Below are 18,347 nucleotides of genomic sequence, written 5' to 3'. Positions count from 1 at the left end.
CTGTGTTTTCACTAACATAGTGTGTGGACATTCCTTTGTGGGTGCTTGGGGACTACACTGTCCTTAAGAACCAGCCTGCATCACCCCCTGAGAGCTTAAGCTTTGATAGCTCGCCCATAGCTACTGAATAAACAATCTTGGCTGGGGGGCCCTGTGCTTCCACTCTGCCATATAGAGAGCAGGAGAACAGACACCCCCCTCCAGTCTTTACAGTGAGAAAGTAAAAATTAATATTACAATAAGAAAGCCAAAGAAGTACTAAGCACAATTAAGATTCAAGGAGATGACTTCAAGGAAAACTCAATAAAGAATAGGAAAAAATAGATCGAAGAGAAAAGGGAAGAGCGTTCCAATGAGGTGGCGCAAGCAGAGAAAAGGAACGAAAACATGATTAGAAATTGAGATTGTGGTTGCAAAACCCGAGGAGTATAGAAAGAAACCAGGGATATAAGGTAAGAAGGGGCAAGTCCATAGATGAATTAGAGCACAATGCAAAGAACATTTAATTTAAGCCTGGAATGAAATGATAGCCACCCAGAGGAAGATAAAGATACGGAAATAGAATCACAGGGGTAAAGCAGATCGATAAGGCATATTGAAGCATTAACAATAGACTTTAGAGGAGCAAGTGGAGAAACAGGTAGACCATGAGTAGAACGGAACAATCAAATGAACATGAAAGAACAAATGAAGAATTCAAAGGTTTAGTAGAACTAAATGTAAGAAAAGACCGAACCTGGTGAATGCTATAAAGATGGTAACGTCAGGAACGGCAGGAGCAAGAAGTAATGGAAGTTTGAAAGGAAAAGGATAAGTCAGTATCAAGAAGAAGACCAAGATTACGAGCAGTAGAAGAAATAGGAAGATGAGGAGGAAACTATACAAGTGGAGAGGAAGGAGGCAGAAAAGTAGAAGCTTCAGTTTTTGACGCATTAAGTACAAGAACATTATCGTACAGCCATGCCTTAATACCACAAAGACAGGCTGAAAGATTACTGTGAATAACAGACGTGAACGAAGAAAATGACCAAAAGAGCTGGGTATCAGCGTAAAAATGGTTAGAACTCCAAAAGAGGAAATGATAGCCACCACCGGAGAAGTATAAAGAGAAAAAAGGAAGGGACCAAGGACAGAGCCTTGTGGAACACCATGAAGAAGGGAAGCATCAGAACAGACACCAGCCCAGGAGACTGAAAAAGTGTTATTAGATAAGTAAGAGTGAAACCCAAGTTAGCACTGTAAAAGTAACATGCGATCCACCATGTCAAAAGCGGCAGAGAGGTCCAATATAATGAGGATAGACTAATGTCTAGACTAGCAAGCGGTAAGCTATGAATCATAAACGGAAAACCCAGATTGAAAGCGGGGCAGAATGGAATTTTCACCAACAGAGAAATATTAAACAGTAGTAAGATGGGATAGATTTTAGAAACAGGGGAAGGGGTCATTAGGAGATGCAGTTGGGTGAGCCTGTGATGGGAGCAGAGGAAAGCCAAGGTTGTGAGGGCTTTCACGAAGGAGAAAATGTAGAAACAGGATATAGTGCGTTAAGCTAATATTTTAAAATTCACTTTATTCATCTATATTCAGGCAGACTGGGTTTATGATTTTATAAAGTGTAACATGTAAAACGACCTGGTGTGGACTTAGTAACTGAAAAGGAACGTAATGAAGGAATCTAGAATCCTCCACTTTGTTTTGATTATGAAGAATTTTGTCTTTATCTCGAAGGTGATGGCAGTAACAGTCCTGGACTATTGCTTGGAATAAACCGAGATCTGGGAACTCCTCTGGGATCCGGGCCAAGGCATCAAAACCAGTGTCTAAACACAGGTGAGAAAGGACATTTTACCGTTTTGTTGAACGCATTGCAAGTACGCCATTGTGGGTACAATATTTTTTCAAATGTTATCTTTTGCTGTGCACCAGCTATTCTTTTATTTATAGGGTGGTTTCTTTTGTTTTCTTGAAATTATTATTTAGTCAATAATGATTTCCAACATTGATTTTATATTGTTTCTAATGATTTTCTCACAAGTTGTCCAGGCAAAAAATTTTTTTCCAGCATGGGGTCTGCCATGGATTCACATGCTCATGAATATTCCCCGTCATCAGGCTGGGAATCCTCGGTAAAGAAAAAATCAGTATCAGTTTCGTTTCTGATCTGTCTTTCTTAGTAGTAACCAATCACTGATCTCTGGGTCATACTGCCCCCAGCCAATGACTGCCCTCTCTCTAAGCCCCGCCCCTGGCAGCCATCCTCAGATTTTTACCGCACGCTCAAGTGTTGGGAGTCCTCGTGTTTAGCTCTCTAGTTTTGTTTTTTTTACTGCGTTTTCACGCTTTTTCAGGAGAATTTCTTATTTTTTCTGTTTAATCGAGCCTCAAGCTCCACCGTTTCTACTTCCGATAATGGGGACCCGTTTCGGAATTCTTCTACGCCCCTCAAGGGTGAAGTTTTCATCGAGTTTATACTTCTTGGAGGATTCAGGAAGATCTGCGGCCTACCTCAACGGACATGGCCCAGGACAAGGGGAGCTCGACGCCCGGATCCAAGCTGTTCCGGAACGGCCCTGGATGCGGATTATATAACGTTTTCAAGGAGGACGAGCATTCGCGATGTCTCTACTGCCTCCGTGGGGACAAGACGCACGTGGAGAAGGACTGTGCGTTCTGCAAGAACCTTTCGGAACGGACCAAACAAGATCGACGTTCCCGCCTCGCCACCTGGCTGGAGAAGGGCACAGCAAGTGAGAAGGCGAAGAAGTCTGAGCGGGCTTCTAAGTCCTTTGAGGGCGCCCCGGCGACGGGGGCCCAACAGAAGGCCAAGCACCACAAGTCCGCGGGCTCCAGGAGCGCCGAAAGGTAGGGCTCTTCGGTTGCCAAGCAGGGCGCTACTTCCACGGCACGTTCGACCACGAGCCAGCGCTCTGGTTCGGGGAAGAGGAAGTCTGAGAACCCGGGTAGGCCGCTGGAGCGGACCCGGTCACTCTCGAAGGGGGAGCGAGGCGCTGACCCTCCCCCCAAGGCGAAGGCCCAGGACGCACCTAAGGTGGTGAGGGCTTTGATCCACCCGGATAAGGCCTCTACCGAAGTGGTCGCTGCGGCCCTGGCGGAGCCGGCTGAGACTACGCCGATGGAAATGGCCTCTGGGCCCAGAGTATCCCTGCTGCCACAGAGGGAATCCTCTTTCCAGCCCATCGCTAAGACCCCCGTTTAGGCCTTCATGACTATAGGTAACAGCAACGCACTCCGGGATAGGGGCACTGCTTTCATTCGCACCATGGTAGGGAACAATGGCCTGCATGTTAACAAAACCTGTTTCTCAAGGGTTTTGGTGTTCCATTGAGTTTGTCCATCCTTTAAACATATAAACATATACCCAACTCCCCCCTCCCTATACTTCGCCCCCAACTGAAGCATCTGTCGCCCCATTGTAACTCAAATACAAGTTAAACAAGAACTAATCACTCGCAGCTCTTCACGCGTAGGTTCCCACCGCTCTCCGGTGTAAAGAAGCGGGGGGACCTTCCAGGGGTAAGGGGGGGGGGGATTTCCACCTGGGCTGGCCGCTTGTCTATGTGTCTCTTTGTGGCTATTATGGTCATGTAAGCGAGAATTCGACAGTGTACAGTACCTTACACCCCGCTCATAGGGGCCTCCAGGGATCTCATTCGTTCATGCTTCGGGCGTCAGTCTTCCCCCCTCTTGCAGTTGTGGAGCGTTGTCTGGTGCTGGTGATTGTTGATCCTGCGGTTCGTGTCTTGGCCGGGCTCGGGGGGGGGGGAGGGGCTCCGTTTCTGTTGCCTCTTGCCATATTCCAGTCTCCTTCAATATGCTGTTCTGCCCACTTCCACGCAACTTTAGGGTCAGTGAAGTGGACCGTTGTGCCTTTAAAGTATATTTTAAGTTGGGCTGGAAATAGTAGGCCATATTTTACATTCAGAGTTTACAGCAGTTTTTTGAGTTGATCGACTGATTGCCTTGCTTTTTGCACTTCCCTGGTGTAATCTGGAAAAAAATGCTATTTTCGATCCATTGTATGTGAGTGTTCCTTTTGCCCGTGCCATCTGGAGCAGTGCATCGCGGTCTTCATAATTCAATAGCTTAGCTATCACTGTGCGTGGGAGGGCACCTGTTGCTGGGTGGCCCGTCGGCATGCAGTGGGCTCGTTCAATTGAGAAAAAGTTGGAAAATGTTTCTGCTTCAAGCATGTCTGTGAGCCACTGCTCCAGGAATAATTCCATGTTCAGGCCCTCTGCTTTCTCCAGCATTTCCAAGATCCTAACATTATTACGCCTGGATCTTCCCTCACCCTCATCCACCCTTTCCTCCATGGTTTTTAGGTGGGTCACAACTCTAGTCAGCTGTTGTTCTACATTCTGTAGCCCGTCTTCCGTCCCAGATATGCGTTGCTCTGCCTCTCCAGTACGAGATGTCAGTTTCTGGAGATCGTGTCGGAGGAGGGAGATGTCCATGCTGATGCCGTCTACTTTTTTGCTCCATAGAGGCATGTGAGTCTGCTATGGCTGCCATAATGTCTTTCAGTGATATTGTGCTCTCTGCTTCCGCCATGGTGTCTGTTTGATCTTGTTCTGACTGGCTGTTTGTTGCCGGCATTGTAAATTGGTCTATCCTGCTCTGGGAGGTTAGTTTTCTGGGTGTGTCCTTGCCCATGTTGGGCACCGGTGCTGAGATGCTTCTGACTGGACGGGCGCGTTGTTTTGGTATTAAGGCGGGCTTGCGTGATATCTCCTTTGCGCCTTCTCGTGTCAGTGGTGTCCTCCAGCCTGGGGAGGTGCGGATGGCAGGTTGTGCAAGTATTCCTTCGGGTTTGGGCCGTGCGGTCACTTGTCTCCTTGCCTTGCTCTAGTGTATCAGGAGTAGCATGGATTACCGTTTTGCAAGGGTAGTGCCTGGGCCCCTTTTCAGTGTTCCAGTGCCTTTAGCTTGGTGTCATGGTCTTTTCTCCACCTTTTCTGACTGGATCGTCGGGTGGGTTTTTCTCATACGGTATAACTGCGGTGTGATTGCTATGGGGGAGTGTTCGGCTCCATATGGCAGATATTGGTTTGTAACTTCAGCTTCACCAGTCATTTGCCAGAGGCGCAGGTCGGCAGATAGATATGCCCCCACCACACGATGTCCGCACTGTTTGTACTACAGGCCCGCGCAGGTATGAATCTCGACCGCACGTACCCACAGGCCACAGTCTCGGAGAGGCCTATAGCGCCCCCCAGGATAGTTTATAATGGGCTTCAGCTAAGGGGGCATGAGTCATGCACCTACCGGGCCGTTCCTTCCTGTGTTCGTGCCGCCTGCGGTTCCTCTTTCTGGTCCTTCGTGAGCGCGGGGGATGGAGGTAGGGCCCCTCCAAGGTGCGTCTGCTAGCTCGCAATTTTCACCAGGTCCACTCTTTTTCGCCAAACCAGCGGGTCCACGGGTAAGTGGCCTTTGCAGGTGCGGGGATCGTCTGGGTGTCACCCTGGTCTTCTGCTTCCGTCCTGAATTACTGTTGTCTTGGCAGCAAGGCGGTGCACTGGAAACCGCACCCCATTGGAATCGCCACACTTCTCATGCGGATACAGCGCAGTCCCGCTTCTTCCAGCAGACTTTATGGGGATGACGGGTTGGTCCTTGTATGTGTGCAGCGGGTTGCTACGCCAGCTCTCCATAGTGCTAGGCGGGCCCCCGCCTGGTTCGCTCTGCTGGCCCACCATGTGTGGCTGGCTATTCATGCGTTCATTCGTTCAGACCGCAGGTCCTCCTCGGTACAGCGTTTCTAGCCAGCTACGTCCTGACGGGCGCGGCCATTTTGTCCATGTTTCCCCGCGGCTGCGTAGTTTGCTTTTCTCGGCTCTGAACTCCCCCAGGAGTTTACGATTTGGGTCTGAATTTCGTGTGGATGTGCCCGATGTGTTTATCTTCTGGAAGATATGTTTTCTTCAGGATTGCCACTCGTAGCAGGCTGTTTCTACAGGATATTTGCTGCGGCTGCAGGAGCTACAGGGGCTCACGTCCTCATAGCTCTGCTGCTGGCCACGTCCCCCTGAAGTTGATACTTGATGCTTAACCTTGAAGCCCAATGGAAGAAGAAGAATTGCTGCTGCTGTCCTTCGCCAATCTGAAAGCTGCTGTGCCTTCAAGGAACTAATCCCAGAGAGGACCTGGCTAGGAGACCTCTTCCCGAGCTACGAGGGACCATCATGCACCAGCTGATCTTTGCCAAAGCCCCCTGGACGTCGGACCCTCGAAAGGCTGTCGACAGATTGAAGTCCATCACTGTCGATGACCGCCATCGCTGACCGGAGCCGCAGTGCTCCTTTGCCTAAGAACACTTTGAACGAAGGACTCCCTCGGTCATCACCGACGACCGCTTTGTCCTGCCGGAGAAAGCCAAGGCTGCCAACGAGAATCGACCGGTGGGTTTCCTGCCACCTGAAGACCACAGAGACGATTCAATGCCCTTGCTGGGCCAAAGTTCTTCATAGAGTCTTTGTGGCAGCGAACTATCCTCGTCTAGGTGCACCGCACGCATCATCTTCGCAGGACGTCCACAACCGATCATAGACTAGCCCCGCCAGGACCTTTGTTCACCATTTCTTCGTGGGATCTTGATGATCCGTGGCTCCTGCCTTAAGAAGGATCCGTCGACGACCCGACGTCGAACTCTGCTATTCCAGGTACATTGGGGTGGTAGAACTTTTTTAGAGGGAAATAAGACTCACATAAACAATATGTGGACTGGGTTTGTGCTATATCGTTATTTACAGGTTGCTTTCCTCCTATGTCCTATTGTTGGTTCAGATTATTAACTGATTTGTATGACATTTGAACTGAGTACAGTTGAATGGTATTAAAGGGTAATTGTGGTATGACATAGAAACTATATATTTACCATTTTAGATTATCTTGAGCACAACGTGTGTTATTGTGATTATGTACATAACTTGAGCCTATTTATATAAACAACTGTGTTTTCACTAACATAGTGTGTGGACATTCCTTTGTGGGTGCTTGGGGACTACACTGTCCTTAAGAACCAGCCTGCATCACCCCCTGAGAGCTTAAGCTTTGATAGCTCGCCCATAGCTACTGAATAAACAATCTTGGCTGGGGGGCCCTGTGCTTCCACTCTGCCATATAGAGAGCAGGAGAACAGACACCCCCCTCCAGTCTTTACAGTGAGAAAGTAAAAATTAATATTACAATAAGAAAGCCAAAGAAGTACTAAGCACAATTAAGATTCAAGGAGATGACTTCAAGGAAAACTCAATAAAGAATAGGAAAAAATAGATCGAAGAGAAAAGGGAAGAGCGTTCCAATGAGGTGGCGCAAGCAGAGAAAAGGAACGAAAACATGATTAGAAATTGAGATTGTGGTTGCAAAACCCGAAGAGTATGGAAAGAAACCAGGGATATAAGGTAAGAAGGGGCAAGTCCATAGATGAATTAGAGCACAATGCAAAGAACATTTAATTTAAGCCTGGAATGAAATGATAGCCACCCAGAGGAAGATAAAGATACGGAAATAGAATCACAGGGGTAAAGCAGATCGATAAGGCATATTGAAGCATTAACAATAGACTTTAGAGGAGCAAGTGGAGAAACAGGTAGACCATGAGTAGAACGGAACAATCAAATGAACATGAAAGAACAAATGAAGAATTCAAAGGTTTAGTAGAACTAAATGTAAGAAAAGACCGAACCTGGTGAATGCTATAAAGATGGTAACGTCAGGAACGGCAGGAGCAAGAAGTAATGGAAGTTTGAAAGGAAAAGGATAAGTCAGTATCAAGAAGAAGACCAAGATTACGAGCAGTAGAAGAAATAGGAAGATGAGGAGGAAACTATACAAGTGGAGAGGAAGGAGGCAGAAAAGTAGAAGCTTCAGTTTTTGACGCATTAAGTACAAGAACATTATCGTACAGCCATGCCTTAATACCACAAAGACAGGCTGAAAGATTACTGTGAATAACAGACGTGAACGAAGAAAATGACCAAAAGAGCTGGGTATCAGCGTAAAAATGGTTAGAACTCCAAAAGAGGAAATGATAGCCACCACCGGAGAAGTATAAAGAGAAAAAAGGAAGGGACCAAGGACAGAGCCTTGTGGAACACCATGAAGAAGGGAAGCATCAGAACAGACACCAGCCCAGGAGACTGAAAAAGTGTTATTAGATAAGTAAGAGTGAAACCCAAGTTAGCACTGTAAAAGTAACATGCGATCCACCATGTCAAAAGCGGCAGAGAGGTCCAATATAATGAGGATAGACTAATGTCTAGACTAGCAAGCGGTAAGCTATGAATCATAAACGGAAAACCCAGATTGAAAGCGGGGCAGAATGGAATTTTCACCAACAGAGAAATATTAAACAGTAGTAAGATGGGATAGATTTTAGAAACAGGGGAAGGGGTCATTAGGAGATGCAGTTGGGTGAGCCTGTGATGGGAGCAGAGGAAAGCCAAGGTTGTGAGGGCTTTCACGAAGGAGAAAATGTAGAAACAGGATATAGTGCGTTAAGCTAATATTTTAAAATTCACTTTATTCATCTATATTCAGGCAGACTGGGTTTATGATTTTATAAAGTGTAACATGTAAAACGACCTGGTGTGGACTTAGTAACTGAAAAGGAACGTAATGAAGGAATCTAGAATCCTCCACTTTGTTTTGATTATGAAGAATTTTGTCTTTATCTCGAAGGTGATGGCAGTAACAGTCCTGGAGTATTGCTTGGAATAAACCGAGATCTGGGAACTTCTCTGGGATCCGGGCCAAGGCATCAAAACCAGTGTCTAAACACAGGTGAGAAAGGACATTTTACCGTTTTGTTGAACGCATTGCAAGTACGCCATTGTGGGTACAATATTTTTTCAAATGTTATCTTTTCCTGTGCACCAGCTATTCTTTTATTTATAGGGTGGTTTCTTTTGTTTTCTTGAAATGATTATTTAGTCAATAATGTTTTCCAACATTGATTTTATATTGTTTCTAATGATTTTCTCACAAGTTGTCCAGGGAAAAAAAAATTCTCCAGCATGGGGTCTGGCATGGATTCACATGCTCATGAATATTCCCCGTCATCAGGCTGGGAATCCTCGGTAAAGAAAAAAATCAGTATCAGTTTCGTTTCTGATCTGTCTTTCTTAGTAGTAACCAATCACTGATCTCTGGGTCATACTGTCCCCAGCCGATGACTGCCCTCTCCCTAAGCCCCGCCCCTGGCAGCCATCCTCAGATTTTTACCGCACGCTCAAGTGTTGGGAGTCCTCGTGTTTTGCTCTCTAGTTTTTTTTTTTTTTACTGCGTTTTCACGCTTTTTCAGGAGAATTTCTTATTTTTTCGGTTTAATCAAGCCTCAAGCTCCACCGTTTCTACTTCCGATAACGGGGACCCGTTTCGGAATTCTTCTACGCCCCTCAAGGGTGAAGTTTTCATCGAGTTTACACTTCTTGGAGGATTCCGGAAGATCTGCGGCCTACCTCAACGGACATGGCCCAGGTCAAGGGGAGCTTGACGCCCGGATCCAAGCTGTTCAGGAACTGCCCTGGATGTGGATTATATAACGTTTTCAAGGAGGACGAGCATTCGCGATGTCTCTACTGCCTCCGTGGGGACAAGACGCACGTGGAGAAGGACTGTGCGTTCTGCAAGAACCTTTCGGAACAGACCAAACAAGATCGACGTTCCCGCCTCGCCAGCTGGCTGGAGAAGGGCACAGCAAGTGAGAAGGCGAAGAAGAAGTCTGAGCGGGCTTCTAAGTCCTTTGAGGGCGCCCCGGCGACGGGGGCCCAACAGAAGGCCAAGCACCACGAGTCCACGTGCTCCAGGAGCGCCGAAAGGTAGGGCTCTTCGGTTGCCAAGCAGGGCGCTACTTCCACGGCACGTTCGACCACGAGCCAGCGCTCTGGTTCGGGGAAGAGGAAGTCCGAGAACCCGGGTAGGCCGCTGGAGCGGACCCGGTCACTCTCGAAGGGGGAGCGAGGCGCTGACCCTCCCCCCAAGGCAAAGGCCCAGGATGCACCTAAGGTGGTGAGGGCTTTCATTCACCCAGCTAAGGCCTCTACCGAAGTGGTCGCTGCGGCCCTGGCGGAGCCGGCTGAGACTACGCCGATGGAAACGGCCTCTGGGCCCAGAGTATCCCTGCTGCCGCAGAGGGAATCCTCTTTCCAGCCCATCGCTAAGACCCCCGTGAAGCCCCGGCTGAAAGAGGGGGGGGGGCGGACGGTGGCCATTACAGACTCAGAATCCGCCTGTGAGGAGGAACTGGTGGAGACCGAGAAGGGCTTCAACGAAAGGTTCATAAACCTCAACGAGAGGTTCATAAACCTCAACGAGAGGTTCGAGAAGGTTCGATCCCAGGGGACGGTCCCTACTGACATGATCGAAGATAGCGGCGACGATGACGAACAGGGCCCAGTGCAGCGGCCATCCCGTCCGTCGCAGCCATTGTCCGACCCCCAGGATAGTTCGGTGGCCATTTTGTTGGCAATCCAATCCTTATGTACCGAGATAAGGACGAGATTACCACGCACCCCGACGGAGGAGCCAGAAACAAGCCCGTCGGGAAGCCCTCCGAACAAGCGGAGGAGACTCCACCCCGCTCCGCCCTTCATCCCCCTCGCCGGGAGAGGATACGGCGACGGATACGGCGACGGGGACGGACGATGGTGGTGGCGATGATACAGCGGACATCCCGTCGTCACCCCTCCCCTCCTCCCCCCCAAGGGCATACCCGGCCGACGAGGTTGGCTCTTTCCACGCCATGATAACCAGGGCATCCGAGCTCTTCCAGCTCTGCCCTGAAGAACAGAAAAAGGAGGGGTTTCTGTACCAACGACGCGAGGCTAAGAGGAAGACGGTGCTCGCGGTGCCTTTACTCGACGACATCTGGGACGAGGGGCTTGCTGTACTCAAGAACCCTGCCACGACACCCGCCAAGAAGGACAGGTACGAGAAGAAGTACCGAGTCCCCGATGCCGCCCCCTTGTGCCTCAGGGCCCAGTCCACGCCGGACTCGGTCGTCTCGGCAGCGGCTAAGAAGAAGGCAGCGGGCGCGGCGGCTTCAACTTCCACTTCCCCACCGGATAGCGAGGGCAAGAAGTTGGACTCCATGGGACAACGAGTCATCTCGTCTGCGGCAACGACGATTAAGGCGGCCAATGCCTTAGCTATTCTGGCCCGCCACGACAGGGAGCTCTGGTTCAAGATAGCTCCCCTGCTAGATTTCCTAGCAGGAGGCCCTAGACATTCTGCAGGAGGGCGAGGTGGCTTCGGATCATGCCATAACAGTGGCGACGGACATTGCCAATACCGGATTTCGCCAACTGGGCAACAGAGTTTGCCTCCGACGACGAGGATGGCTCAAGGCGACAGACTTTCGCCAGGACGTCCAGACCAGAGTGTTGGACATGCCGTTCGACGGCAACAACCTCTTTGGTAAGGCAGTGGATGAGTCTCTACAGGCCATCAAGACCGACTCGGAGGCGGCCCGGGCCCTTGGGGTGCTTCAGCAGCAACGGCCCTTTCGGAGCCCCGGAGGCAGACAGGGTGCCTCCAAAGGATCCAGCGGTGGCTCCTCCACTTACCGCCAGGCGGCCCGCTCCTCTTCCCAGGAGGCCTACAGAGGACGCGGCAAGCAAGGGGGTTCCCGCCATCGTCGCCAAGGAGGCCAAGGCGGCAAGGCCGCTTCCAAGCGAGACTGACCCCCACCGAAGCACCCTGGTGGGAGGCCAGCTGACGAAGTTCGTCAGAGTGTGGGAGTCCATCTCCACCGATCGTTGGGTGTTGGACACCCTGGCCAACGGGCACTCGCTGGAATTCCTAAAGAAGTGCCCTCACATTCCTCCCGTGGCCAGGAAGGAGAATCACGTCCCTCAACTGCTGTTGGAAGTAAAGGCGATGCTCAGGAAAGGTGCCATCGAGCTCGTCCCCAGGAGGCTCCTGGGCTCTGGAGTGTACTCCAGGTACTTCCTCGTCAGAAAGAAGACAGGTGGTTGGCGCCCCATCCTGGACCTGCGTCGCTTAAACAAATACATCAAGACGCAGAAATTCAGGATGGTCACCCTCCAGCACGTGCTGGGACAGCTGGAGGATGGCTACTTCCTATCGTCGTTGGACCTGGAGGATGCTTACTTCCACATCCCCATTCTAAAAAGGCACAGGAAGTTCCTCAGGTTCGTGGTTCAGGGACGCCACTACCAATTCAGAGCCCTACCGTTCGGATTAAAGTCGGCACCCAGGGTTTTCACCAAGTGCCTGGCACCAGTGGTGGCGCGGCTGCGCCTGCAGGGGATCCACGTCTACCCCTACCTGGACGAATGGCTAATCCGGGCAAGGTCAAGGGAACTCGCCGTCGATCATATGGCGAGGACCGTCAGGTTGCTTATGGAGCTGGGGTGCGCCATCAACTACCCCAAATCCCACCTGGTTCCATCGCAAGTAGCACTGTTTTTCGGGGCGAAGCTCGATACAGTGGAGCAATTGGCCTCCCCTTCAGAGGAGAGGACCAAGACCATTCTGGGCAAGGTGCGGCACCTGTTAGCCACAGACGTGGCCAGGGTGAGGTCCATGAAGTCCCTTCTCGGGATGATGTCCTCATGCATCTACCTTGTGCCCCTTTGCAGACTTCGGATGCGTCCGCTACAGGAGGTCCTCGACGCCCGCTGGTTTCAGGCGAGGGGCTGCTTCGAGGACAGGATCCCCCTCGACGAGGATTTCCACCAGGCGATCCTATGGTGCGGCACCCGGGCTCACCTCACGACGGGCACGGACTTTCAAACCCTGGCATTTCAGGAGACAGTGACTACGGATGCCTCTCTGGAGGGTTGGGGGGCCACACCGGAGATCTCCACACAAGAGGCCTTTGCCTCCCGGAGGAGAGGTCTCTTCACATCAACATCTTGAAGCTCCGAGCAGTGTTCTGGGCGCTCAAGTCGTTCATCCCGTCCCTCAAGGGCAAGGTGGTGAGGATCTTCACTGACAACACCACCACGATGTTCTACATACGGAAGCAGGGGGGCACCAGATCCACAGCCCGATCCAAGGAGGCCCAGGATCTGTGGCATTGGGCCATCGTCCAGGGGATGTTTCTGGTTCCCTTCCACCTGGCAGGAATAAAAAACACCATTGCCGACTCACTCAGCAGGGAGCTGCGCTCGTGCCACGAGTGGGAACTGCGCCAGTATCAAGTGGATCGGCTCTTCCAACGATGGGGCAAACCCCAGATTGACCTGTTCGCGACGGCGACGAACTCCAAGTGCCAGAGGTTCGCCAGCAGGTTCCCATAGCCGAGGAGCATGGGCGATGCTTTCTCATTCCCTTGGGACGGCCTGTTTCTATACGCGTTCCCTCCATTGCCGTTGCTGCTCCGCCTCATCAACCAGCTCAAGAAGTCCAGGTGCAGGATGATCCTCGTCGCACCGGCGTAGCCGAGGCAGGTCTGGTTCCCGGACCTTCTGGACTTGTCAACGTCCCCACCAGTCAGGCTGCCGGCGGACGCGGATCTTCTCGCCAGAGAAGGAGGTGTCATTCTCCACCACGACCCACAGTCGCTGAACTTGCAGGCCTGGCTCCTGCAGCACTAGAGTTTGGAGGGTACGATATCCCGGCGGATTGCAGAGAGGTTCTTGCAAAGGACAGGGCGTCCTCAACTCTCAAGTGTTACGGTCATAAATGGAAGAGGTTCTCTGTCTGGTGCCGTGCACAGAAGATTAACCCTCTGTGAATTACGGCCCCTCAAGTGCTGCCGTACCTACTGTCGCTGGCCAAGGCTGGACTGGCTCACGCCTCCATAAAAATACATCTGGCTGCCATCTCCCGATATACCAGGACGACGGGACGGGCGTACTTGTGGTCTCATCGCCTGGTGAAGGAATTTATGAAGGGACTATTCCGATCATTCCCGCTGGTGAAGGCTCCTGCCCCGGCGTGGGAGCTTAATGTGGTGCTGACCAGGCTCATGGGGGCCCCAATCGAGCCTATGCATTCGGCGCCTCTGAAGTTCCTGTCATGGAAGACAGCGTTCCTCCTGGTCATCACCTCTGCACAATGAGTGGGAGAGATTCAGGCCCTATCTTGCAAGCCTCCATACCTGACTTTTCATGACACGAGGGTGGTGATGAGGGCACCCCTCCTTCATGCCCAAGGTGCCGTCGGACTTCCACCTCAACGAGCCCTTGGTGTTACCAGTTTTCTTTCCGTCGCCTTCGACGCCGGCCGAGAGGACTTTGCACTCGCTGGATGTAGCTAGAGCGCTGAAGTTCTACGTGGACCGCACAAAGAGTTTTTGGAAGACGTCACAACTGTTTGTGAACTTTGGGTCTGTGAAATCAAGGGAAGGCTCTCTCGAAGACTTCCATTTCCAGATGTCTCCCCGCCTGCATCATGCATTGTCACCGGTTGGCAAACCGACCGCTGCCCGGCCGTCTGCGAGCCCATTCGACCAGAGCGATCGCTGCTACCACGGCGTTCCTGTCTGGTGTACCCCTGCTGGACATCTGCAGGGCTGCTACGTGGAGGCCGACGCACACCTTCACAAGATTCTACTGCGTCAATCGGGACTCCAGGGAGGAGTCCAGGGTCGGCCAAGCAGTGCTGCGCAACCTGTTCGCTTAAGGTGAGCCTGGTGTGGAGGTAAGAGATGCTTAATGTTGAGTTGTTGTATTGCTTAACGTTGAGCCTGTTGCCACCTCCCGTGGTTGTGCTTGTGTATATTGCTATGTATTCTTTTATTAATGAGCATGTGAATCCATGCCAGACCCCATGCTGGAGAAGGAACAGTTACTTACCTGTAACTGTTGTTCTCCAGCATGGGTCTGGCATGGATTCACATGCAAACTCTCCCACCTACCCCTCTGCGGCTCTTCACTTGGTCATACTGCCACTCGGCGTGCTACCAAATCTGACGATGGCTGCCAGGGGCGGGGCTTTGGGAGAGGGCAGTCATTGGCTGGGGGCAATATGACCCAGAGATCAGCGATTGGTTACTACTAAGAAAGACAGATCAGAAACGAAACTGATACTGATTTTTTTCTTTACCGAGGATTCCCAGCCTGACGACGGGGAATATTCATGAGCATGTGAATCCATGCCAGACCCATGCTTGAGAACAACAGTTACAGGTAAGTAACTTGTTCCATATATTCCTTATCCTAGATACTCACAAATCGTACATCTTGTATTTTTTTTCTTCCTTTATTTGTATATAATCTTTTTAGATTTTTACAAGGACGTTTTCATGGTGAGAGCGAAAAGAAATTTGCGAATTTGATACTTTTCTTTCTCTCTACACGTTTTTCACCATTGTTTTATCATGGATCATCAGGAGAGAATCTATAAACAAAATCAATCATTTAGAAGACATTAGTATAAATCACAGTTGTATTCCTAATCATTTTTATCCCTTACTGGACAGTTGTTTTGGTTTTTATAATTTGTACTCCTATTAGTTACTCACCCTGTTCATTGTTGAGTAGCTCTTGCTGAATGAACATTTTCTGTTGATGGGGTATTTTATATTCTTGATGTTATGGTTTTGTTTCTTAACCTTTGAGATAAACAATGTATAAGATAATTTTAATAGGGTAACAAAGAATCTACATAATAGCACATTTTCTTATTTTTCACCTTATTAAGTGATCAATAATTCACTTTTAGCAAATATTGAGTTTTTTTTTAACTCTGACTTTGGTTCACAATGGGCTAGAAAATCATTCTTATAACCCAATAAACTAGTTTAGAATGCTGAAGCCATATTGCAAGGGTTGAACCATTTTCCATTAGCAGTTTAATACATATTGAGTGACTTTAGGGGAGATGAGTGATAAAGAGAAAAGGTGGGAAGAAAGGAGAGCCTCATTGTTAACTACGTTCTTGATGAGATCCATTTGTCCCTCTCATCGCCGTTACGCGATGCGTTCTGACTTGTCCTAGTCCGCTTTATGTTTACGAGCGGAATGACTCCATTGCATCATTTTACCCGATGCTGCTTTTCTTTGTAAAATGGAAAAGTGGATTGTTTATAGAAAGACGGGTGGTTCTTTTATTTGAGTGCTTTATCCAAAGGACAAGTGTAAATATTTAGTAATTATCTTACTAATAATCTTCTATTACAAGAAATACTTAATTGAAGTTGGTATTCTTAGTCAAACATTCCAATGGTGGATTTATTTACTTTTTTTGACACTATCATTGGATTTTTTTGAGAGGACTATTAAAGCTTTCAATTATACTGTGTGTTAATATTCAAATACCACTTTTGACCTCTAATGATTCAGTAGATGGGCATCACATTGGATGTTGTAGCACTATTTGAGCTCTCAATTATACTGTGTTAACATATCAATTACATTTTTTACCGCTTAATGATTCAATAGATAAGCATCATATTGCATGTTATATATTATTGAACAGGAGAGATGGTTATACGTACATTTTCTAACATGAAATGTGCATATTTCTGGTCTCAGTTTTACAACCAATATGAGATTTCATGGTCCGAATTCAGACCTGGGAAGCAAGTGTCCATCAGACAAATCCATTTTGCTTATTTTCTTCTGAGGAGTAACTCCCTGTTGCCACCTCTTGCTTGAGCCTTTACCTTTTCTAGTCCAATAAACCTAATTTGGTATATGTCAGTTTCTTTGTGTTCTTTGTGTTCCAAACAGAAATGTATTGTATCTGAGATCTTTATTTTTAATAGCTCTCATCTGTTCAAGTAATCATACTTAGGGTACTCTAATTGTGCTTTCTATATACATTTTCTTGCAAACGCATTTAATGCCATAGACTACATATTTACTGTTAAAATGTATAAATTGCACCATTTTTTTTCCCATTGGGTAAATCCAGACTACTCATTCCATTCAAGATCTGTAGACATAGCTTACAATTTCCACACCTGTGTACTCCAATGGGTGTTTGTAGATGAAATAGGCTGCAAAGGTCTTTTGGTGGCTCCGGTTTGAGGAAGCTCGGACTGATTGGTTGCTTTATAGTTGGTGCTTTCCGAAAAGTGATTGTTGGATTGTCATTCAAATATTTCTTAATGCCATCATTAGTTTTTAGAAGGTTCCAATGTTCTTTTAGGATTCCTTTGGGTATATGCGCATCACTGCTCTATGTCGTTACAAAGTTCACATTAGATATTTAGTTGCTTACTTTTGGTTTATCAGTTAGCAGATAGTTTCTTGACATTTTTGCTGCTTTCTCTACTGCTTTGGCCAGAACCTTGGCCTGGTAGCCTCTTTGACTGGACTTCTCCTTGGTATTTTTTACATATCTTTCAAATGTATCTGATGTGATACAATTCCTCTTAACTCAAAGTAATTCTCCATACGCAATATTGTTGATTATGTGGTGTGAGTGGTTGCTTTGCACATGCAGGATTCTGTTACCTGCTCTTGGTTTTATGTATAGATCTGAATGAATTTTGTCTCCTTTGGTATATAGTTCTAAATCCAAAAATTCCATATTTTCCTGTCTTTCATAGTGAATTTGATATTGAAGTTGTTGTTTAAGTACTTTAGTGTAGCAGGCCAGTTCTTTCTCCATCCCAGATCATTAAGACGTTGTCTATGAAGCGTCCCCAATAGATTGTTTCCAACCTCATTGAATGCTTTGTGTTTCTATGCATGATTTAGCTCATAGTATCCCATGAACAAGTTTGTGTACGACGGGGTAAATATTGAGCCCATGGCTGTTCCTTGTAGCTGATGATAAATTTGGTTATCAAAAATGAAGATGTTACTGAGTGCACATTTTATCATTTCTATAATTTTTGTTCTGATTATTCTATTAAATTGATCTTGATTTTAGGAAGTACTTGCTACCCCTTTTTCATGCCAATACTAGTGTACAAAGATATTACGTCCAGGGTTACAAATCTATAGTTTTTCTCCCATCGGATCGAAACCAACTGTTGGATAACAGGTTTTGTATATCATAAAAAAGAGGCTATGCCAGGGATTGTACGTAAATATCTATGAATTGGGAAATCCTTTCGGTTAATGATCCAATTCCGATAATTATTGGACGGCAAGGTGAAAATGTACCATATTTCTTTTAATGTATTTTGGGCAAGAAATATATTGTTGCCATGACAGGGTATGCTATGTCCATATAAAGAAATTCATCCTCTGTCAAACCTTTAATTATTCCAGATTTAGCTTTTCTCTTCCCATTCCTTTTGGAGAGCTGGTAATGGGTTATGGGTTAACTTTGGGTTAACTTTGGGTTAAATTCGGTCAATTGTGAAAAGGTCAATTGTAATTCGAACAGTTATAAAACGAACAATTCGTATACAACCGAGGGAAGCTTGAAGGAGAGCTATGTGTCATCAGCATAAC

General features: G+C 48.1%; 1 protein-coding gene across 2 annotated transcripts in view; it reads left to right on the top strand.

The window, feature by feature from the left end:
* The window catches only part of LOC138566148 (zinc finger protein 583-like), a 211,739-nt gene that overhangs the window by 79,092 nt on the left and 114,300 nt on the right, over positions 1-18,347 (top strand). Inside the window, exons 4-5 of one of the 2 annotated variants that reach the window (XM_069643161.1) lie at positions 1,732-1,833; positions 8,704-8,805. In XM_069643161.1, coding sequence (XP_069499262.1) covers positions 1,732-1,833; positions 8,704-8,805 — 204 coding nt within the window. The remainder of the gene's footprint in view (positions 1-1,731; positions 1,834-8,703; positions 8,806-18,347) is intronic. The other variant, XM_069643162.1, reaches the window with a different exon arrangement.

Source organism: Ambystoma mexicanum, chromosome 2p (assembly GCF_040938575.1).
Source record: "Ambystoma mexicanum isolate Mex_15411 chromosome 2p, UKY_AmexF1_1, whole genome shotgun sequence".
Lineage (NCBI taxonomy): Eukaryota > Metazoa > Chordata > Amphibia > Caudata > Ambystomatidae > Ambystoma > Ambystoma mexicanum.
This window is presented reverse-complemented; position numbering and strand designations above follow the sequence as displayed.